Below are 23,050 nucleotides of genomic sequence, written 5' to 3'. Positions count from 1 at the left end.
AATTGACTTCACATTTTTACACACTACAAGCTCTAAATAGGAATGTAGTTAGATTAAATGAAAATGTGACTTTTATGTACAGCTTTTCTAGGCATTGTTTCTATATTAAAGAAAGGTACACTTATATGACAGGTGCATCATACTTAATTGTTTTGTGTGTGTGTGTGTGTGTGTGTGTGTGTGTGTGTGTGTGTGTGTGTGTGTGTGTGTGTGTGTGTAAAATGGACAAACCAACCAGTGAAAAACAACTCTTCTCAAAATGTTGAACTGTGGGGGCAGCAATGCGCCTCGGAGCAGCCAGTCTGCCGGAAAAACAAAGGCCGAAGAAGAAGAATCGCGCAGCCGCAAGACAACGACTTCTAGCTGCTAGCTTACTTGGCTATCGGACAGATAGCTTAAGTTATTAAATCACAGAATGACACCCTAAACGTGAACAGAGGAAGGAACAATAAAGCACCAAACTCTGATAACGTGTTTGCTATAGGTACGTTGACAAGTTTAACTCGTGAATTGCAGAGACGTGGTAATAAACTTGAGTCCGGTGCAGGCGCTGTGCCATGCCAGCTAATATGCTAGCTACAAACAGGGACACTAGCCCATAGCTAACATCGCTAAGGATACCGGCTTTTCCATACATTCGTTATCCGAAGCTAACTGATAGCTGTGCTAGAATCACACACTGGTCATAACAATGTTATTGGGCGGCTGGTGCTACTTGCACGTCTCTTTAAATTAATTAGCTATGAGAGCGAAAGCTGATAATCTAACTTGGACAAAATTTAACGCTAAGGCTACATGTAGTAGAATAAGCTAGCGTGTATTTAATGTTGGAGCATGTTTTTTCATCAGTGTCAAGAATTCTTAAAGGATGTTTTAATATTAGTGTATCAAATAGCCACAGCTAAGGATAATATAATGTAGTATATCTTTATGTGGAATCTGAGAGAAGTAGACTGATGAAAACGTTAAGCAAAACGAAACAACAAAATATAAAAGTTTACTCTGTGTTTCAGCAACAACACGTGGCAATAAAACAAAACAACGTTTCTTGAAAGGTGGAGTTTTATGTTATATTCGGCATATAGGTTACTTACCTCAAAGTTCATGAAATAACTCAGTCTCAGTCAAATCTCAGTTCAACACTGTTTCATACTGCTTCCCAGTTACCTCTACCCACTCCAGTTTACTGTGGAGGAAGATGTGGGGAGTGAATGTTTGGTTTGTTCTATGTATAAACTGAACAGTGGCAAACTGTAGAAAACTTGACATGAATGTTCTTACCTGTCAGATGCTGAGAGCAACCATCCAGGATGTATGCTGTGTACAGGCAAGCCCACACCCCCACTGCAGTGGAGTTTTCTGTGTACTGCAACTTTATATCCAGTAAGGAGAAGAACTTGGTCGTTGCTGGAACTTCTCAGCTCTTTGTCTACAGGATTATCCACGATGTGGAGGTAACTACAAGTATTGGCTTGTTTCATTCTGTCTAGTTTTAAAATATGAGCTCAAATAGTTTAAGATTGATAGGTTTAACATTTCTGTCATTATTTCAGAGTACATCAAAGGCTGACAAGTCTTCAGGTAAGTCTGGTCTTCATTCTCAAAGCAAACAAAATTTACTCCTGATAAATTACAAAAACTTACATGAGTGTATCTGTGGTTCAACTTCACTCTGTCCTCCGCCTGCAGATTCCAAATCTCGAAAGGAGAAGCTGGAGCAGGTGGCATCCTTTTCTCTCTTTGGCAATGTTATGTCCATGGCCAGTGTGCAGCTTGTGGGAGCCAGCAGAGATGCTCTCCTTCTCAGTTTCAAAGATGCCAAGGTATCACCATCTAAGCTGTGCACTGAATTGTCAACTGCCTAGAATTGTTTTTGACTTATCTCTGGGTGTGTTTGTTCTCTCACCAGTTGTCTGTAGTGGAGTATGACCCTGGGACACATGACCTGAAGACGCTGTCCCTTCATTACTTTGAGGAACCAGAGCTCAGAGTATGTAGAAACATGAACATAGAGAATATGTAAAATATCTCTCTGAACTGGGGTAAATATTTAAAAGCACACGTGAATGAATTATTTAACTAATTTGGACTCTTGTTAAATTTTCAGGATGGCTTTGTACAAAATGTACATATCCCCATTGTCCGTGTGGATCCAGAGAATCGCTGTGCTGTAATGCTTGTTTATGGCACCAAACTTGTGGTGTTGCCATTCAGAAAGGACACTCTAACTGATGAACAGGAAGGTGGAGTTGGAGAAGGGTGGGTCTGCATTCCCCTACACGCTCTGCTCATTGACATCTTTTAGTGTCTGATGGGCTCCTGTGTCCCAAAAACGAAACTATTCCTCTTTTATCCTGCTGCCATTAGAGTTTACTCTAACACTAACACAACACTGTCTCTGTGTCTCATCTGCAGACCCAAATCCAGCTTCTTGCCCAGCTACATTATTGATGTCCGTGAGCTGGACGAGAAGCTGCTAAACATCATAGACATGAAGTTCCTGCATGGCTACTATGAACCCACGCTGCTCATCCTGTTTGAGCCCAACCAGACGTGGCCTGGGTCAGTGCAGCACAACATTAGCAATAATAAAAAAACTTTATGTTTTTATGTGATATTCTGAGCTGTTAGCAAGAGCGAGTTTCTGTTTGATTCAGCATTTAACTTCTGTTGTTTGTCACTCTGCCAGACGTGTGGCTGTGCGTCAGGACACTTGTAGCATCGTCGCCATCTCCCTCAACATCATGCAAAAGGTCCATCCTGTCATCTGGTCTCTCAGTAACCTGCCTTTTGACTGTACGCAAGTCATGGCTGTTCCCAAACCCATCGGTGAGCTCAGCGAATCCTCTCTTTTGTGTCAACCATGTGGTCTTGAAGTTCCCATTTTACCATAAAGATCATTCTGTTGGAGTGTTAGAGATAAATTTACACTGTGTGAAGAAGTGTGTTGTGTTGTTAAAGTGTGTTCCTGAAAAACCTGATCTCATCATCAAATCTTTCTAGGTGGTGTGGTGGTGTTTGCTGTGAATTCATTGCTGTATTTGAACCAGAGTGTTCCACCATATGGAGTCTCTCTCAACTCTCAGACAACTGGGACCACAGCCTTCCCACTGCGTGAGTATAATGATCTGAAAACACACACCTGTACTATATCTGGCCTTGTTAATATGTGCAGCATTTTCTATTTTTTGATGTTCACGTGTTTTGGCTGCACAGGTATACAGGATGAAGTGAAGATCACACTAGACTGTTCCCAGTCTGACTTTATAGCCTATGATAAGATGGTCATCTCTTTGAAAGGAGGGGAAATGTGAGTCATTGTAATTACCAGTAAGACACACATGAACAGTGTTGATAGTTTATGTTTCCTCTCTGACTATTTTCTATTTGTCTTGCAGTTACGTGCTAACCCTCATTACCGACGGCATGAGGAGTGTCCGAGCTTTCCACTTCGACAAAGCTGCCGCCAGCGTCCTGACAACATGTGTAAGTTCTCTCTGTAGGAAGTCTCTGTCTTAATCAAACATCTGTCCCTTGTGTTACTGCGGACAGACATAAAAGGCTTTTAGAGGATTCATATATAGACGTTCTGTCATACTGATGTCTTATCCTGTGACCTTTTCCTCCTCCAGATGGTGACCATGGAGCCCGGCTACCTCTTCCTCGGTTCCCGCCTTGGAAACTCTCTGCTCCTGAAGTACACAGAGAAGCTTCAGGAGACTCCACCCGAGGAGGGCAAAGAAAAGCTGGACAAAGAGAAAGAGAAAGAGAAGGATAAAGACAAACAGGTGAGTTCTTTTTACTTTGGTCTGTTGTTGTTGTGAAGCATTGCTGAAGTGCCATCTTTATTTTCATTTTGCTTTATGTTTTTTTAGTAGCAGCAGTTAGTGTAGATCAGGTACTTGTTGGTTTTTCAGAGTCAGTGTGTACAGCACACACTGTATGTGGAAGGATTCTTGTTTCATTTGACAGTTTGTCATGAACATATTCTTTGCTAATGAACTCCAGGAGGAACCGCCAAGCAAAAAGAAACGAGTGGAATCTTCCACCAACTGGACCGGTATGTTCAAATTTCTATTTTTGACATGTGCATGATCTGCCAATCTGTGTGTGTGTGTATGGTATTATAACATCTTTGTTTTGACAGATGAGGTGGATGAGATTGAAGTGTATGGAAGTGAGGCCCAGTCAGGCACTCAGCTGGCCACCTACTCCTTTGAGGTAGCAAAACCCTGAAGCATTTTGGCCTTTTTTGGTAAATGCAGATCTTTGTGGAGTGTGACTGAGAGGTCTTTGGTTACAGGTGTGTGATAGCATACTCAACATTGGACCTTGTGCCAACGCCTCCATGGGTGAACCTGCTTTTTTGTCAGAAGAGGTACAGACATTTGAAACGCCTCCGAGAGTCTCTGTTGACAGATCTGGTTAGTGTTGCTAATGCTTTAGCAGATAACTGTATTAGAGGTTGCTGACTTTGATTTCCTCCTACCCACAGTTCCAGAGCAACCCTGAGCCTGACCTGGAGGTTGTAGTGTGCTCTGGTTACGGCAAGAACGGTGCGCTGTCTGTACTTCAGGTAAATCCTCCCCATTGAATGTGACTGTTTCCATGCATGTGTTCTTGGACAGGCGTGTGCATGACTATTGTTACCGCACCGTCCTAAAACCTGAGGTCGTGAGGACCATCTGCCGCAGGTCCAGTGACGGTGCTATAGTGAAGTCTGGGTCTACCAGGGCTGCCTCAGAGATCGACGGAGTAGCCTGTAAACACCCCAGACACAAAGTTGTCACATTTAAATGCACAGAGCGAAATCTTGTGCGAGTCACAGCACTAGAATTTTGTTTCTGTTTTTTTCTTTCTTTCTTTCACATGATTTGATTTGTTTCCATTCTGTTCTCAGAGAAGCATCCGACCCCAAGTAGTCACTACATTTGAGTTGCCGGGCTGCCACGACATGTGGACGGTCATCTCAAATGAGGTCAAGGAGGACAAAAAAGTACTGAGTATTTCTGCTTAATAGCTTAAGGTTTTCACAGTGTTCAGTCATGTATAGTGGCACCTTCTTCTTTTTTTTTTTTTTTTTTTTTTTTTTATAACTGATGTTTTTGATCTTTTCCCAGGCTGTAAAAACCGATGAGGCAGAGGACGGGGCAGAGACAGAGACCAGTGAGGATGGTGAAGAGGGAGAAAAAGAGAAGGAGGAGAAGGAAAAAGAGGAGGAGGAGAAGACTGAGCCTCCCCTGGAGGATGATACAAAGAAGCATGGCTTTCTCATTCTCAGCAGAGAAGATTCGACCATGGTAAAACGCTCACATCATTGCACAGCTGATGTCTTGTGATTTTGATAGGAACAAATACAAAGATAAGAACTTGTCTGTGGTTTTGTGTAAACTAGAACTGTGCTTTTTGTGTAGATCCTTCAGACGGGTCAGGAGATCATGGAGTTGGACACCAGTGGTTTCGCCACCCAGGGACCCACTGTGTTCGCTGGAAACATTGGTGACAACAAGTACATCATCCAGGTGTCACCCATGGGTATTCGACTGCTGGAAGGAGGTAAAATGAGACTGAAAAATTAGAAAAACTTGCAAACAAATGGTGAAAGCTGAGTGATCATTTGATTTTTATGCTCGGTTCTTACAGTAGGATGATATATGTATAAGTAGCATTAATTAAAATGCTGGCAGCCTGTTTCACTGACATGCTTTCTTTCAATTCTGCTTTCAGTGACACAGCTCCACTTCATCCCAGTGGACCTGGGCTCTCCCATAGTGCATTGCTCCGTGGCTGACCCTTATGTGGTAATCATGACTGCAGAGGGAGTAGTCACCATGTTTGTGCTGAAGATTGACTCATATATGGGGAAGACACACCGGCTGGCTCTGCAGAAACCACAGATCCCCACGGTGAGCAAATCACGCTCATCACTCTTTACAGTAGGGTTTTATTAGTCAGACACGCCCCCTGCTGGCCACACTGAAGCTATCAAGAAAAAGTGTCCCGCTCAGCTACAGCTAATCACACTAATCACATCACTTATTTGATTTCTGTGCTTCAGTAATGGCAATATGCATAAACAGAGCATCATTACACTCCGACATTTGGTCCATTTGAGTCTTTTAAATAGCTTTTAACAGAAATAAACTTGGCTGAAAACTGCTTCTCGTTCCACAGCAATCCCGTGTGATCACACTGTGTGCGTACCGAGACGTGAGCGGCATGTTCACCACAGAAAACAAAGTCAGCTGCTCCGTCAAAGAGGACACCGTCATCAGGAGTCAGTCCGAGGCAGAGACCATCATCCAGGACCTCAGGTACCTCACATCACGTCCTTGCTTTAAACACTCAGCCAGCTGCAGGACTTCCTATTAATGTAAGGGCTGATTGTTGTGAAATGTGTGTGTAGTAACACAGTGGATGATGAGGAGGAAATGCTGTACGGAGACTCCAACGCCAGCTCAGCACCCGCAAAGGAGGAAATCAACCGCAGCTCCGTGGCACAAGCTCCCTCTGGAAGTGAGGGAGGCTCGAGTAAAGCAGAGCCCACACACTGGTGCTTGATCATCAGGGAGAATGGCGTCATGGAGGTACGGCGTATACGTAACATCATAAGATTATACACAGTATGTTCTTTAGAGATGGCTTGTTTTAATGTTATTCCCACGCTGACTTTTTTCCTTGTTTTTATTTGAACAGATTTACCAGCTGCCAGACTGGCGGCTGGTGTTCCTGGTGAAGAACTTCCCAGTTGGTCAGAGGGTGCTGGTTGACAGTTCCTCCGGCCAATCAGCAACACAGGGGGAGGGTAAAAAGGAAGAAGTAACACGGCAAGGAGAGATCCCATTAGTCAAAGAGGTGACTTTGGTTTCCCTGGGCAACAATCACAGCAGACCATATTTGCTGGTGAGTTTACATTTGAGGTTTCACTTGACTAAAATGCTTCATAAAAAGAAAATAAAAAACGAAAACTGAATAAACACAGGAGACGATTTAGCGTTTGCTTGTTTTCTAGGTTCATGTGGAACAAGAGCTTCTGATCTATGAGGCGTTCCCGTATGATCAACAGCAGCCACAAAACAACCTGAAAGTCCGCTTCAAAAAAGTAAGAGCTAAGGCTGATAAAGGTGGGCTAAATCGAGTGAGCTCTGGATGAAGTGAACCTTAACAGTGTTGCTCTACCCCTGCACAGGTGCCCCACAACATTAACTTCAGAGAAAAGAAATCAAAGCTCAAGAAAGATAAGAAGGCAGAGGGCGGCGTCACCGAGGAGAGTTCAGCTGTGAAGAGCCGGATTGCCAGGTTCAGATACTTTGAGGACATCTCTGGATACTCAGGGGTAAGGAGGGCAATTTAAAAAAAAAAAAAAAAAAAACTTTTTTCAGGACCAACATCTACGCTTCGAGGGCTTTGACATCCCTGCCACGTATTTGATAAGCTAAGTCGTTTTCTACATTTTCATTTTTGTTGACACAGGTGTTCATCTGTGGTCCGTCTCCTCATTGGATGCTGGTCACCTCTCGGGGAGCGATGAGGCTTCACCCCATGACCATTGATGGCTCCATCGAGTCTTTCTCCCCCTTCCACAACATTAACTGCCCCAAAGGTTTCCTCTACTTCAACAAACAGGTACACAGATGAAACATTCTCACCTCAGTGAGGATAACGTGGGTGTTTGGGCCTTGCAACGCTCTCCTCTCAGTTGGGTCTCTTAAAATTAAAACTCCAACTCTGATCTGAAACAGAAACACGAGAATTTGGATAAGATTTCACACACGTATGACTGAAACCCATCAGTGTTCTTAGTAGCAGTGATCTCATTAGACTTTTAGATTGATAGAAATCTCGAGCTTCTAGTTCTTGAAGGTCTTGAAGTTTAAGCTGCTGTTTTAAAGCAGCTCAGGAGTCATAAGTAATTTCTCACCTTACATTTTGTGGTACCCCTGTTTTTTTACTTAAAAAAGCAGGTATTTTCTAACTTGTTGCTGTAGTGATTCAAGCAGGAGAGATTTATCCAAGATGTGACGGAGCGCCAACGGTAAATCGCATGAAACTGAAATTGATAGTGAGAAAATTAGCTTTAACATGTGGAACTAGGGACACTAAGAATTGCTCCCCCTTCTTGACTACTTTATATCTGTTATCCAAGGTATTCAAACAAGATGCAAAAGCACTTTTAGAAAGTACCTTCTTCTTGTAATTTTCATCACTGATCACCTTGTAGGTGCTCATTTTATTCCTTACCTTTTTTTCCTCTTTTTTTCTCTTTCTGGTTTCTTGAACAGTTCTCATTGTGTGTGTTTTCCCACAGGGCGAGCTGAGGATCAGCGTCCTGCCCACATACCTGTCCTACGACGCCCCGTGGCCCGTCAGAAAAATCCCACTGAGGTGCACCATCCACTACGTCTCCTACCACGTGGAATCGAAGGCAAGGCTCCTCTCCCACGTGCCCACGTGGCAATAGAGGCACCAAAGCAGCAACATGACACAAATTCAGGCTGAGACACATTCCCCGGACTCGCACACCTCCACTTGCATAACGCGATGCAAAATAAAAGCGAATCGATCGGGCTGCTTTGAAAAGTTGAAGATGAAAGCCCTCTGGCCTTAAAGTTTTCTTACTGAAAAAAAAAAATCAATGAGGGTGACTTTGAAAGGATTAGTCTTTGATGTGAGGTTTTTGTGTGTGACTGTGGATTTCCTCCCTCTCAGGTGTATGCTGTGTGCACCAGTGTGAAAGAGCCCTGCACTCGCATCCCCAGGATGACCGGAGAGGAGAAGGAGTACGAAGTCATCGAACGAGGTCAGACAGGAAGATACACACATAATTAAGTTGTTAGCTAAATGAAATGGATAAATGGACAAAACAGTAGCTAGAAGCTGTTAATAAATGGCTAAAAGTAACGAATAAATGTTTGAAATAGTGGTCAAAAGTAATTTCTAAGCAGAGGAAATAATTATCTAAGTAACTTAAAAAGTTGAAACAGATAAAAGAAACCGACGAATGATTGAAAGTCGTTCAGCTAACCCAAGTAGAAGCAGTATGAATGAATACTTTGATGAGTCAGTCGTTTGTAAAGATGCATCGATTTCTAAACCTTTTTAGCTGTTAGTTTATTTTCCTTCTTCACATAATATGTGAATCTGTTGCTGTCATTCTGCAGATGAGCGTTACATTAATCCTCAGCAGGAGAAGTTCTCCATCCAGCTCATCTCTCCTGTCAGCTGGGAGGCCATTCCCAACACACGGTAAAAGCTCTTTCCTTTATACGTCGCAGGCCTTTGAAGAACAGTGCGGCGCAGTTTGCCTTGATTCAGCGGCCATTAGGCGCCTATGAATAAGGAAGTCCACACAGCCTCGTGCCAGCATTGTTTTCTCATTTTCCCTGAATTAATTGAAAATCTTGGGTCATTAATTTAAGCTGCAGACAATTAGTTTAGTCTCACACGGCTGCTCTCCCTCATTTCAGTGAGGATCCGTTGGAAATGTTGGGTCATTTGTCCAAGTCCCTGGTCATTTATCTGCTCTGTATTATCATTAACTACCGAGGGCCTCTCTGTGAGCAGCTGAGGCACATCAGTAAGTCTGGGCTGCAGAGTTTCAGCATCACATGCACTGACTGTGTGGGAATATGTAGGCGGCTCAGTCTGAGGCGGTTTACTGACATGTAATATGAAGCCAAATGTGACAGGCACTGCCATAGATGCAACATGACAGCTCAACCAAAACACATCAAGAGCCAAATAACAAAACATACTAAGTCTGAAGTTGTCTGTGTACAGGATGCTGCTAATAACATGTCACTAGGTTTAGGTTTGTTATTGAGTGGAGTAAACTATCAAATTTAGATGACTTTGCAGCCTTGGGCAGGAAATCGTTAGGCGTGTAACCACAACCCTAAACACCCTTTGTGTGTGCTGGACTTTACACTGTATAATCCTAATAATCTAACACAGGAACACATTGTATTGTTGCTAGAAGCTGGTAAGTGTGACTCTACCCTTCCTCTCTGTCTTCATAAGGATCGACCTGGAGGAGTGGGAACATGTGACCTGCATGAAGACGGTTGCACTGAGGAGTCAGGAGACAGTATCGGGACTGAAGGGCTACATCGCAGCAGGGACGTGCCTGATGCAGGGGGAGGAGGTCACCTGCAGGGGCCGGGTGAGCAGCACACACACACGCGCACGCACGCACACACACACACACACACTCTCTCTCTCTCTGCTTGTGCTGTGGAGCCTCAAACTCTCGCGTCTGTCATTTTAAAGGTTTGATTCTTGTATTCAGATTTTGATCCTGGATGTGATTGAAGTCGTGCCAGAGCCAGGCCAGCCCCTCACCAAGAACAAGTTCAAAGTGCTGTATGAGAAGGAACAGAAGGGACCGGTGACGGCTCTGTGTCACTGCCACGGATACCTGGTCTCAGCCATCGGACAGAAGGTCTCAACATCACAGCAACTGCAATTCACTTAGCTGTAAATAAGTGAAAACGCTGCTGCGTCAAGCTACAGAACAGTATGTGATTCAGGGTGTAATGGCCGCTGTGTTCCCACAGATCTTCCTGTGGGTCCTGAAGGACAACGACTTGACAGGCATGGCCTTCATCGACACCCAGCTCTACATCCACCAGATGTTCAGCATCAAGAACTTCATCCTGGCTGCCGACCTGATGAAGAGCATCTCGCTGCTCCGCTACCAGGAGGAGAGCAAGACGCTGTCACTGGTCAGCAGGGTGAGTGACCCCCACACCACTGTCACCAGCTGATGAAAGACACAATCATGGCTGAACTCAGACCCATAAGTTTAATTCCTCCTTCTCGGAGTTAGAGTTGAGGCCGGGAGAGTTTACAAACAAGCATGTTTAAGTGTTGTATTCAGGAGCAGAGAGAGATTAACCTGTGGGCTGCCGTAGAAGCAGTGGATTGTTTATTGATTAAGATGTACAAGTGAATATTGATGAAGTGCCTCCTGTGGGTATTTGGATTCAGAGCAGTTATGGCAGCTGTATTCAGAGAGCGTAGCTGCCTTTGTTGGGATGTAAGTGTTTTCTTCTTGTTTTGGCACCAGGATGCAAAGCCCCTGGAGGTTTACAGCATCGAATTCATGGTGGACAACAACCAGCTTGGATTCCTGGGTAATGTTTGGAATGTCTTTTGTAGGAAAATTCAATTAAACTTCCAAAAAAAAAATCCCTCTGTTCTAATTACCTTTTATTTATCTTTCAGTGTCAGATCGAGACAAGAACCTCTATGTATATATGTATTTACCTGAAGGTAAGTGTCGACTAAAAGCTGAGATTTGTTGTGCAAAGTATATTTAAGTTACAACAACAAGTTTAACTTCTGATGGACAAATATTACCATGATCACTGTGCTGAACTGCATATTCAAATGTAATGCGAGTCAGCATCAAATGCACATTGAGCCATGTCGTTTGTGCTCCGCGTCCGCAGCTAAAGAGAGCTTTGGAGGCATGCGTCTGCTGAGGCGAGCTGACTTTAACGTGGGCGCTCACATTAACACTTTCTGGCGGATGCCGTGCAGAGGAGCGCTGGACGCTGGCAGCAAGAAATCTCTGACCTGGGACAACAAGCACATCACCTGGTTTGGTGAGACTCCTGTTTCACATGGCTTTGGCGGCACATGGCTACTGTTGACACTTTTTTTTTTTTTGTTTGTTTTAAGGATGTGTTGTGTTGAGATAGCATCTGAAAGCAAGTGTTTCAAGCCAAAAGAGTTGGCAGCACCGTGATGCTGAAGGAGACGGAGCTGAGTCAGGAGGCAGAGCTCAGCTCCTGTGGGCTCTGACCCAGTTTAACCCCACATCTGATGATTAGAAGCTGCCCTGAGTAGGATGTAGAGAAAAGTAGATAGTTTTCTACAGTGATTTGGGAAAGTTAATGTTCTTTCATGTCTGTGTGAAACAAAACTCCATTCAGCTGTTCTCAAAGCACATGAAAATTATAGAACTGTTTATTTGTGTTCCCATAGCAACCCTGGATGGAGGAGTCGGCCTGCTTCTGCCCATGCAGGAGAAAACTTACCGACGACTGCTGATGTTACAGAACGCTCTGACCACCATGCTGCCTCATCACGCTGGTCTGAACCCAAAGGCCTTCAGGTTCATATCTGCCTACTGCACCTTACCAATCACACATTAGGTGTCACTGTTCAAAGATGGGATCATATTTTGATTTGCATAAAGAGGCTGCAAAGGGAGTGTTACTGTGTTACCGCTGACCTGATATTAATTGTCCCCCATGTGTGTCCCGTGTCCAGAATGCTGCACAGTGACAGACGAAGCCTGCAGAACGCCGTGAGAAACATCCTGGATGGCGAGCTCCTCAACAAGTACTTGTACCTCAGTACCATGGAGCGCAGTGAGCTGGCCAAGAAGATTGGCACCACTCAGGACATAGTAAGTAGACTAACAGACAGAAGACAGAATGCAGTCGACTTGGTTTTCTTATTCTGATTTCATTTTATCCGTCCTTACTCTCTAGATCCTGGATGACCTTCTGGAGATAGACAGAGTAACAGCTCATTTCTGAGCCACATTCCCACGTTTCCTCCACTGAATGCTGTTTTATAATCACTGTTTTGTTATAGTCATCTCTGTGAAAACCTCATTTGTTTTTCTTACTCATTAGACAAAAAGAAGAGAGAGGGCAGTTGTGTTTTCTTAGAATATTTTGTATAAAAGTAAATCAGTAAAAAAAAAACCCCAAAAAAACAAAACACAAGCCTGGTGTGAGTTTTTAATTTGTTCACGTTGAGCTTCGAGTGATTCAGACAGGAATGTTTTACAAAAAGGAGGTAGAACATTTCATGAACATTATTAAATAATTTAAAAACATGTAACCTGCACAGTGTACTCATGGCTGTTGTGTTTTATGGCCAAAGTTCAGCCAGCATGATACAGCTTCTACAAAATAAGGGAAATGTTTCCAAGTTTCTCTGAAACGAACTGTACTTTAAAACATCTCAAATTTTGATTTCAAAAGGATTTAAGTTACTAAGATGACACTAAAACAAACTGAATGATGCAGATACTAAAAAAAAAAAAAAAGTTTAATTTTCCTTAATTTAATTTAAAAACATTACAATAGGCTTTTAAGTTCTGAAACTCTGGCATCTGGGAGTCAACACTGGAATGGGTTTGGTGTTTTACAGACCTGAAGATCAGTACATTCTCACCCATTTTGAAGACGTCATGTCTGAGACAGCTCCGGATGAGATTTGGTGTGGAAAACACTTGAGCAGCACCATTACTAGCAGCACTCGGAGCGGCTACATCAAGTAAAGGCTCCTTGCTGTTGGATTGCATTATCTTATGCTCTTATGCTCCTTCAGAGTGGGAGAGCTGTGCATTACCTCAGGTACTCATACATTTCAGCGTCCAGAGAAATGAGGCCAAAGTACGACAGCAAGCTCAGGAACGAACGGGTCAGACGCATCACTGCCATCTCCGACCTGTGGAAGGAGCCGTATCATTTATTTTGGATGGCTTAGTCACAAAAATATAAAGATTAAATAAACATTTACAGACATTCTGACACAAATGAGTGTTTACCTCAGAGCCAGCTCAAACTTGAGGTTCTCCCATGTTGTCCTCACCCAGCGGAGGACCCAGAGCCTGGGCAGTATCCCTGCCCTCTCTGCCTGAATCTTCCCCCAGCCTCGAACAGCACTGGAAGAAAACATGTCACATATATGAAACTAATATTTGACGATGCTTGTGACATTCAGCATCATATTTTTAGCAACAGGGTATCCACGTTGCCAACGTGGTGGTCAACCTGCTGCTCTGAGTCTGACCTCCTTGACTCAGCAGTCCACAGGAGCTTTTACCCATTAACTGCTGTAATGTAAAGACTGGCTGTGCAAACCTCTTGGCCATGACAAAGTATCGGTCCACCGGTGCTCCCAGAGTGATGTTGATGCTTCGGACCGTGTTGATGTTCCGGAAGACCAGCAGCATGGGCCGGGGCATGGACTTCAGCACCTGCATGATGCTTTCGAAGCGGTGGATGGCCATCTCGCGCATGTAGGTTGTCTCCTCTCTGCTCAGGATGTTGGACAAACCCAGCTCCCGCATGTTGATGGGTCGCTGCAGCAGCATCTCGCAGAAGAGGAAGTACTCTGCACAGCAGATGAGGAATGAGATGAAGGCAGAGTATTGTCATCATCGGGAGACAACTGGATTCTCTGATGCTGGATTTTAATAACCAGACTAATTTTTTTTTAGACTTAACAGGGGAATCTGTAACGTTTACTGGCATAGAATAACGTCAAGTTTCCTCACCTTTGACCCCGAGTGCATTAGAGTATTTCTTCATTGCCGCCTCATTGCGTAGGACGATGGACCTCCACAGTTTGCAAAGGGCCACTCTGTTGCTAAGGTCAAAGGTCACAGTTAGAGCTGACAGCAACACATTCTCAGAGGTTATTACTAAAGTGACTCATGCAGCTCTTACTGTTGACTGAGGTATTCGTACAACCCGTGATCCAGCAGCACCAGCTCCGCCTTGTTATCAGGACCTCGTCTCACTAGAACTGTCAACACAAAGAAAACTTTCATACTGAAAAGGAGGAAGATGGCAGATGGGATTTATTTCAGTAAAACTGGACAAACTGTGTAAAAGCACCACTGGTTCTAACCGATTTATCTCCTGCACGGCAACTCCTCGTTACTTACTGGCCAAATTATTTGCAGTAAAAAAAACATTTGATATTGTCCAAGCTGATATTAGTTAGGCTCTGCTGGCTTGTTAATCATTACTATGAAGTTTGACTTTGAGTCCATTGCACAGGGGTGTTCCAGAGACCGGATGATGGTCTACTTAAAAGCAATTGTTAGAAAATACAAATGCAGATGTGCTTGTAGCCAATGCTAAATCTGATTAATAGTATTCCCTTTCATACTGTAACACGTTCATACACACACATGCTGATGTACTCACCATTTCCTGGGTGAGGATCAGCGTGGATGAAACCAGTGTAGAAGATTTGCTCAGCAAATGTTCGAATCAGCTTATCTGCAGTCTGCAAGAAACATATGTAATGAAGCATTTCGGCCAGCATTTCTGTGATAATACTCTTAATATCATCTAGAGAACTTCAACTTACATCTTTCAGACTTAAGCCTTGTCTTTTAATGTCTTCCACATTGTTGATTTTGCAGCCATGGCAAAACTCTGCTGTCAGCACCCTCTTTGGACGTGAGAGAAAAACATGACAGTGATTTAAAGAGAGACATTATCAACGTCCAGTTATTTTGTACCATAACTAATAACCTCACCTTACTAGTCTGCTCCCAGAAGACTTTCGGCACAACTACAAATTTGAAGTGTTTCAGCTCCTGTGCACACCTCTCTGAATTCCTGGCCTCGTTCTCAAAGTCAAGCTCTTGAGCCAGCGTACCCTTCAAGTCCTGCAGACATGAAAACAATATGAACACAAGGTGAAACGTCTTTCTCCTAGACATATACACTATGTCAACAAAGACACCACACCATATCCTGACCTTAAGAACCCAGCGGAATCCAAAACTGGGATGCATGAACTTAACAATGTCCAGCAGGATCTCTAGTGTTCTGATATCACCATCAAAACGATCCCTGAGGTCAATGTACTGCACCTGAGGGAAGCAGAAATGGACAAAAACAGGATTTTGAAGGATTATGTTGGGAATTTTTGACTGTCTACCCCCCCCCCCCAAAAAAAGACCAGAAATAACAACACATTGAATTCATGACTGGAATTGTGTTTTTGGTCTCAGTGCTTACCTTCACTGCGACAGGAGTCCCATCAAACAGCTCTGCCTTATGAACCTGAGCCAAGCTGGCGGCAGCTATGGGCTCATAGTCAAATGATTTAAAAAGCAGCTCTGGGGTTTTGTTGAAGTCTTCTTCGAAGATAGCATCCACCTGTTAAGAGGCACAAACACAATCGTGAAAAACCGTGAGATTGTCATCTCTCTCACTGAGCCCTGTGTCTCTTCTTGTGGCGTAGTTCTCACCTCTTTGTACCTCCTGTTCAAGGCCTTGTCTTCTAGTATCTGCAGGGTGTGGATGTACTCGGGGGGTAGGAGGTGGTTGAAGGAACATAGACCTTGGCCAAGTTTGATGTATATTCCTCCGTTCCTGATGGCGCCCTCCACCATGCACTCTGCTGCCCTCTGGTGGCAGGCTGACATCTCAGCCAAGTAGGATGGGCTGCTCTAGCAGTGGAGGACAGAGGTAAGACATGATTGTCCGGATGACTGACCAGACCAGGACCAGTAGTAACAAAGATATAACACTACCTCTTTCTATGTTGCCTTGAAATACAACTTAAGCTATAAGTAAGATATAATTAAACTTAAGGAGCTTCACATGATGAAAAGATTCATCAGCAGTCACATTCAGGGTCAAACCATACTGATTAAACCTACACTGACCTTATACCATGACATGGAACTTACCTCATCCAGGCCACGGAGAGCCACATTGGTGGTCCACCAGTAGTCCACAGAGATAAGGATTCCCACAGAGAGAGATCTGAGGACACAGATAAGAAGCTCACGGTGACTTTAAAAGCTTTAGATTTGACTTGTAAAGTCAAGTTTGCTGTACAATCATTCATAAACATTTAAGCATTTACTATATAAAGATATTGACGAACCTAAAGAAGCGACCAAATCCTTCAATCACAATCCTCATCTTCCTCCTCTCTCTGGGTTCTGACGCAGCATACCGGACACCCACCGCCACAGGTACGCCAACAGAGATCCCAACAAGTGTCTTCCATAACAGGCCTCGGCGCTTACCTACCCTGGAAAGGAGCAAACCATCCCATTTCATCAAGACAGCAACATCATCACCATGGACAGAAGTTGACCTGGGATTATGGGATGGCTGGTACTTTTTACCTGTGTGAACTGAAGAATCTGTTTTTTTGGAATGACGAGCCAGGATGTGAGTACCTTCGGAGCAGAGCTGTGTGATGCAGGCACAACCCTAACTAAAGAAAACAAAACCACTGGATGAGAATCTCCCCAACACACAAAAAAGAACTGACTTCATGTCAGGTTTTACTCTTATCTCTGCACTGCTCATAATGTGTAATAAGGCCAGATTCTAGTCTCAACCCCAGTTTAGTCCACTGAACTTTGGACTTAAGCCTAGAAATTGATTTTCACAGTGTTGTCTTATTTTATAACAGGAACATCTTCAGTGTAAACTGAACTGCTGACACCATATCAAATCCAAAAAGCCTGTAAGCCCTAATAATCATTGCATTTCCAGTCATAAGGCGGCAACAGTCGGAGCAAAAATACTAACAGTAAACTACCACTGGATAAATCATCAGGAGTGATGCAACATATGTACAGTGTCAGCGCAGTTTTGACAAGGCCGTGAGTACAAAGTCTTTTTACAGCCTCAAAGACAATACCGTTTGTATCCATGACAAGGAATGCCAACTGTGTCAGCATGAGCAGGGAGCAGAAAAACAATTCATATTTTCTTTTCCAAAAGCTGCAGCTTTCTTCCTACACTTCTTTCTGGTCTTGTCACTTTTTAGTACTCATTGTGATTATTGTGATCTGGATTACAAATTTTTATTAATTAAAAATAATTTGCTCTTGTATAGAGGACACAATTGCTCGTGATTGACTCATTTTCCATAACTCGCACTTACAGAGTCTGCTCACCCTAAGCAGTCCACATTGTCAGCTGCCAGTATTTGAAAAACCCATACTCTCTTCTCTGTTTTATTTGTTCCTAATTTTTGTGTTAATGCTAGTTGTGAGCTTGTCTTGTGATCGCGTCTCCCTGCAGAGTTCTACGGCTTTTTGGTGCTACTGTGATGATCTTATTGCAATGCAAGATAGTCATCATATTGCTTACAACAGTGAAGAAAACCCCAAGTTTTTTTTTATTCAGTTTACAGTGATACAAAACACCTGTAAGTACTCACAATTAAGAAGCTGGAACTCAGGCATGTTTCACATTTTTTACTAGTAAAATCTCTTACAACAATTCAGGTGGTTGTCAAAATAGCAGGTTATTTAACACCTGATGACTGACTGCCAGACTGAGTTGACAGCCAGACAGTCACTGACAGTTCAGAGGAGCCAGATCCTACTTAAGATCCAACACCAAGCTACCTTCCCTTAATAGACTTAGATACTGTTTGCGTAACAGTACTAGTGTGCGTGTGTGTGTTGGGAAAGAAACAGGAGGAGGAGGAGGAGGATGGGTCTAGATCAAGGCCAACATAACCAGCCAGGCTACTTTGCTGTTTTGTTTGTTTTTGCTGTCTGCATCTGAGGGACAAAATGTCTCCACAGTTGACAAATTGATGTAGAAATAGCAGTAATGTCAGGGACCTGAGCTCTGAAACAAACTCTCTGTTACACACACACACACAGAGCAGCACAAGTCTGATGACTGTTCCCCAACACCACTATGACTGACACAGCAGTGAATGAGGAGGAACAGCTAGCTGTGTTGGTCCAACTTTATAACACTATGTCATTAACTGTTGACATTAATATAAAGACACAATGCCGGGTCACCTCTAAATTGTAGCTGCCAACAGTACAAGAAAACTGTGAAATATAGCTTAGCGATCTTAATATACATTCATTTAAACGTGAAAATAACCATACTCGCGTATCGGGTTTACTAAAAAATACATCTTAAGCTCTTTAGCACCTTTTACACCAGTCCATTAGTATGTGCTGCCAACATAACCAGCTAGCACCGTTAGCACTTAACTACGGTAACTGCAGATAGCTGTTGGCCAACTAGCTGACTTCATAGTGATTTAGGAATATCGTTATTTTTACCACTCTGGAGGCTTCTCCTGTCATGTTCCCGAGTTAATCAAATAGCTTTGCTCACAGTGATAAATTAATGTTCGAAGTGTCCGTCCAGTTCAGAACTTGTACCGCCTCCTTAATTACTGGTCAGCTACGAACTAGCATGACTCTTAGTTGCCGAAGAGTAGAAAGCTAGAGCGAGTGGGTCCTCCAGCGTACTTCCGCTTTCGCTTGAATCCTGTTTCCGAGTTGGGGCTTTATTTTGTGCGTTGGTCGAACTTCTCTTGCCAGACACTCGCACATTGGACTGGTGTGTGTCCCTCAGAGTAATTAGCATTAAAAACAATTTTTTTTCAATTGTCAGTTAAAAGTAGATTAGATTAATTTATTAATTTAAAAAGTGTAAGGGATTATTTTTACAAAACATATTAATTATGCAATTAAAACTACTTGTAAAAAAGAGTTAAAACTGAACAATTAAAACTGAAAGTATTTAGTGAAAATTCCATTTCATTATTCTCCCTCTGTATGATAAATACACTTATGAGTTATTATGTGGATACCAGAAGGTGATGTTGTGTGGAGCCTGTGAAGTAACAGTGGCTGGACATGCGGACTGGGCAGAGCTGTATCTTGACAGTACACTACTCTCTGGTACTGAACTAATACGTCATTGATGATATGGAGTGGACCGATGTATGCCCTTGTATTGTTATAATTGTTTGATATTCATGTCTCGTCCTTCCCCTTCAAGTCACAACTTCAACACTATAAAACTAATTCTAAAATAAATTATTGACAGTAACCGACAATGTAAGATGTAAAATAAGAAAATTAAAAAATTAAAAAATGACCTTGTGAGTATGTAATAGTAATAAACTTGCTTTAGCTCGGCTGAGTCTAATCCACCTAAATGAAGTTTAATAACAGGCTGGTGTGATTGTAAACTGGAGGGGAATTGCGTGTTTAAAAAAAAAACAGCTCATGGCAGTAGCCTACAATTGTAAAGCTTTCACATATAGTGTACCGCCGCCGACGGTGCGACATGAGACATTAATATAGTATTATTTCTATGTTACATCATCTTACATCATGTAGGTCTCTGTGGCCTCCATGGTCCTCATCTCAAGCTTATGTAAAGTTGCAAAGGAAAAAAAAAGGAGAGGTATTGGATGGCTCGAGAGGATTTTGTCATAATAGCCATATTTTGTTGGTATTAATTACATGTATAAAAAGCAGCTTGTTTTGTGCTTGTCTTAAGTACTGTCAGTACAGAGAATCATGAGCTCTGTCCAATTAGAATAAATTAGCCAGGACGAAACGGAAACTTGGGTTGGCCTTCAAAAGAAAAGTTGTTAAATTGCTCAACTACAAAAAAAGAAAGATGTGCAGGTAATGTCTGTCTTCGTATAGCACTAGAAATATTAAGGTAATATTCACAACAAAATGCACTCCAAATAATCAATTGGATAATTCCATGACATACGTAGTGAAGCTGTAGTTGGTAAACCGTTTCAATAAACAACGTCGCGCTAGTATTTTTTTGAGGGGATTTTATTTTGAAACCTCAGTGGAAATTGTGTTTCTCATGTAGCTGGCTGCGTGGTCTACCGGATGCTGAAGCGACCCGTGTCGCTGCAGTATTGCGCTTTCCTGTTTACGGGCGGGAAGAGCGAACATAGCAGAGTGTGGAAGCTACTGCATTTAAATCGGAAGCACATTTGTTTTAATTCCCCTTGATTCTAATGGTTTGCACGTTTTAATGATTCACGGGGGATAACGAGGTCTAGTGGATACGTTTTAAGTGGACCATTGCTACAAACTAAAGGGATTTTTGGAGAGCGCGGGGCAGATGGAGGATCCTCCTGCAGATTCTGGCGGTGGTGGCGGCGGTACATCAGCGGAGGGCCCCGCGGTGCAGGTGGTAGATATCTGCTGGCCGACCGTGGCTCCCCCGCTACGGCTTCTAGAGTGGAAGGTCAAACCCGGGTCTCTTGTTAACGTTGACTCTGTGCTAGCACTGTGTGCTCCCGTGCCTCAGGAGCAGGGGGCAGAGGCTTCCAGGCTGCCAGAGAAGAAGGTGAAATCGGACCGTGCTGGAGTAGTGAAGGAGCTATGTTGTCAACTTGGACAAGTCATTCCTCCCGGGTGAGTCACACTGCTTGCTATAGCTCGCTAATGTTAGCTGACCTGCCCCCTGCTTGGAACGGGTACAGGTAACATGTCACCTGTAATTTTGTTATCGCAGTGCCAGCTACTGACTTCAAGCGCAGTATAACTTTAGCTAGCTAACAAGCTAACATTGCTAAGTGTATGTGCTAAGTTAATGTTAGCTTGTTTGCTAGCTGTACTCAGACCATCACTCACAGCATTTGCTCTAACCTGTGTCAAGCGAGTCGAAGTAACAAGCAGACCTTTGGTCTGGGCCTTCAAAATAAAAGCGTTCTCTTTAAAAGAATCTGTTTCTGAACATTTTTACTCGTTGGATTTATAGTTGTAATCAACCCAATTGTTACCGAAATTGCGGAAAACATTATATGATTTTATAAGTGGTTACTTTGATAATCTTGCAGCCATTCTTATAGGACAAACAATAAATTACGTATTTACTTTGAAGGCAAAACCACGAGAAGTTCTGTCTCGTTTTGTTTGCCTTGACTCAGCCGTCCCTCGCGTGCACGATATGTGTACCTGTTGACAGGTAGATGACTGGCCTGAGGTTGCTGCTGTCCACGTGAATGGGAATCGGCCGTTGTTCTACCTGCTCGCCTGTTATTTCAGAATAAGGGAAGACTGATGTTCAGCAGCCATTTAGGAACAAGTGGTGTCTCCCGCAAATACTTTATTTAGCGCTATTCAGTTGGTCTTGTACTTTTTAAAAAAATATATTTTGCCTTACAGTAATCCCACTTTGTTTGTGGACTATATATATATAAATATAAAAGAATCGATTCACTCTGCGGTCATTTAAAACTATACTTTTTATTTTCACTCCTTTCATATCGGTGAATATTGACAGTGTTGATTTCATGTCACACCTGTCAGAGTAGGAGGGCTTGTGCTGCCTTCAGGTGCGCCTTGTAAAATCTTACTCCCGACTTTGAAAATCCCTGCTACTCGCTTTGACAGTACACTACTCTCAGTCTGAAATAATATTGAAGCAGACCGTGTGTGAAAAGTGACTGCTTTTAGAAATCAAGTGGAAGCCAGATACTTGGTCCGCAGCAACACAAGGAGGAGGAGAAAGTTTGTCTCAGGGAGGCAGCAAAGTAATTAGACTGAATAACAAAGGATTAGCTATTTATAATGTTTTATAAAGGGTCGCCCCCCACATTTAAAGCATGTAACAACAGAAGAAGAACTTCTCTCAAGTTTGATTTAACACGCGTTTTAATACACAAACTAATAATACAACAGCAACTTATTCCAACTTAGTAATGTTTTCCACTGCTATAAAAGGTCTGTTTACATCAGTAGTGGCCACTGTGGTGCTCTAATGACAAAACAAGCAGTTGTGTGAATTGTGCCAAGATGTTTAGTTGACTGGATTTACAGCTTGTTTTCTGAAGTGATAACTTGACCTGCAACTAATGATTATTTATTATTATATTCAGTTTACAGTGACATAAAACAGAGAAAAGCAGTAGGTCCTCACACCAGAGAGGCTGAAACAGACAATTGTGTGTTATTTTAACTGTATTTCTCCTGACTTACATACACAAGCCACAAAGCCAACATTTCATTTAACATGCTCTTTATATGTGAATCCTGCCAAAAGAAGGAAATAATGCACTATTACTGGTTTACTGTTGCATCAGTAAGTATTTACACTCATGTTTCTATTCTTTTTTTTTCCAGGGGGGTCATTGTCAGAATAGAAGAATGCAGCCATCCGATAGTGATGAAGGGTTTATGTGCTGAATGTGGCCAGGACCTGACTCAGTAAGGAAATACACACAGACCTACACGGAAGATATCTATGTTTGTATTTTCACATCCCTACCATGAAAAAAATGTTTACAGTTTCAACTGCAACTTTCCAGCATCAGTAACTGTAACTGACCAAGAATATTTGTGGGAGATTGTGTTTTATTTGATGCCATCAGGTGGCACCAGAGATCATACAGAGAGAGAGCTGAGTACAACTCAGGTCACAAATGAAGTGTTCACACTCACACTCTGCCTTGTGTCAGTTTGATAACTATGTAAAATTTACAGCTGTCATGAAGAATCCCTGCCAAG

At 42.8% G+C, this 23,050-nt stretch overlaps 3 protein-coding genes across 8 annotated transcripts in view; 2 read left to right on the top strand and 1 right to left on the bottom strand.

The window, feature by feature from the left end:
• The first annotated feature begins 348 nt into the window (after window positions 1-348).
• Window positions 349-12,751, top strand: cpsf1 (cleavage and polyadenylation specific factor 1). Its single transcript, XM_041053262.1, has 38 exons — window positions 349-484; window positions 1,289-1,454; window positions 1,554-1,581; window positions 1,690-1,823; window positions 1,910-1,990; window positions 2,108-2,259; window positions 2,416-2,562; window positions 2,690-2,829; window positions 3,004-3,114; window positions 3,217-3,310; window positions 3,399-3,486; window positions 3,633-3,788; window positions 4,009-4,060; window positions 4,148-4,221; window positions 4,304-4,378; window positions 4,496-4,576; window positions 4,901-4,996; window positions 5,121-5,300; window positions 5,415-5,556; window positions 5,728-5,906; window positions 6,175-6,314; window positions 6,407-6,587; window positions 6,697-6,903; window positions 7,013-7,102; window positions 7,190-7,336; window positions 7,474-7,626; window positions 8,309-8,425; window positions 8,710-8,800; window positions 9,162-9,246; window positions 10,021-10,162; window positions 10,289-10,441; window positions 10,557-10,733; window positions 11,069-11,135; window positions 11,227-11,274; window positions 11,454-11,609; window positions 11,992-12,121; window positions 12,280-12,418; window positions 12,504-12,751. Exons 2-38 carry the CDS (start codon window positions 1,311-1,313, stop codon window positions 12,549-12,551), a joined length of 4,425 nt encoding a protein of 1,474 aa, XP_040909196.1. The 5' UTR covers window positions 349-484; window positions 1,289-1,310; the 3' UTR covers window positions 12,552-12,751.
• A 148-nt stretch (window positions 12,752-12,899) lies between these two features.
• On the bottom strand, window positions 12,900-18,976 carry adck5 (aarF domain containing kinase 5). 4 transcript variants are annotated; one of them, XM_041053263.1, is made up of 15 exons: window positions 18,836-18,976; window positions 16,913-17,004; window positions 16,666-16,815; window positions 16,466-16,541; window positions 16,022-16,222; window positions 15,789-15,929; window positions 15,527-15,640; window positions 15,302-15,433; window positions 15,130-15,213; window positions 14,964-15,045; window positions 14,478-14,556; window positions 14,306-14,397; window positions 13,890-14,142; window positions 13,574-13,690; window positions 12,900-13,473 (listed from the first exon to the last, which is right to left on the bottom strand). In XM_041053263.1, the coding sequence occupies exons 1-15, from the start codon at window positions 18,857-18,859 to the stop codon at window positions 13,371-13,373; spliced, it is 1,740 nt and encodes a 579-aa protein (XP_040909197.1). In that variant the 5' UTR covers window positions 18,860-18,976; the 3' UTR covers window positions 12,900-13,370. The 4 variants fall into 4 exon arrangements, with proteins under 4 accessions (XP_040909197.1, XP_040909198.1, XP_040909201.1 ...); XM_041053264.1 differs by having other exon boundaries at window positions 18,891-18,975; XM_041053267.1 differs by having other exon boundaries at window positions 16,022-16,217; window positions 18,891-18,975.
• A 1,498-nt stretch (window positions 18,977-20,474) lies between these two features.
• Window positions 20,475-23,050, top strand: part of ctdp1 (CTD (carboxy-terminal domain, RNA polymerase II, polypeptide A) phosphatase, subunit 1) — a 60,411-nt gene continuing 57,835 nt past the window's right edge. For all 3 annotated transcript variants that reach the window (XM_041053882.1, XM_041053881.1, XM_041053883.1), the window contains exons 1-2: window positions 20,475-20,956; window positions 22,667-22,750. In XM_041053882.1, coding sequence (XP_040909816.1) covers window positions 20,661-20,956; window positions 22,667-22,750 — 380 coding nt within the window. In that variant the 5' untranslated portion in view covers window positions 20,475-20,660. The remainder of the gene's footprint in view (window positions 20,957-22,666; window positions 22,751-23,050) is intronic.

Source organism: Toxotes jaculatrix, chromosome 13 (genome assembly GCF_017976425.1).
Source record: "Toxotes jaculatrix isolate fToxJac2 chromosome 13, fToxJac2.pri, whole genome shotgun sequence".
Classification (NCBI taxonomy): Eukaryota; Metazoa; Chordata; class Actinopteri; family Toxotidae; genus Toxotes; species Toxotes jaculatrix.
This window is presented reverse-complemented; position numbering and strand designations above follow the sequence as displayed.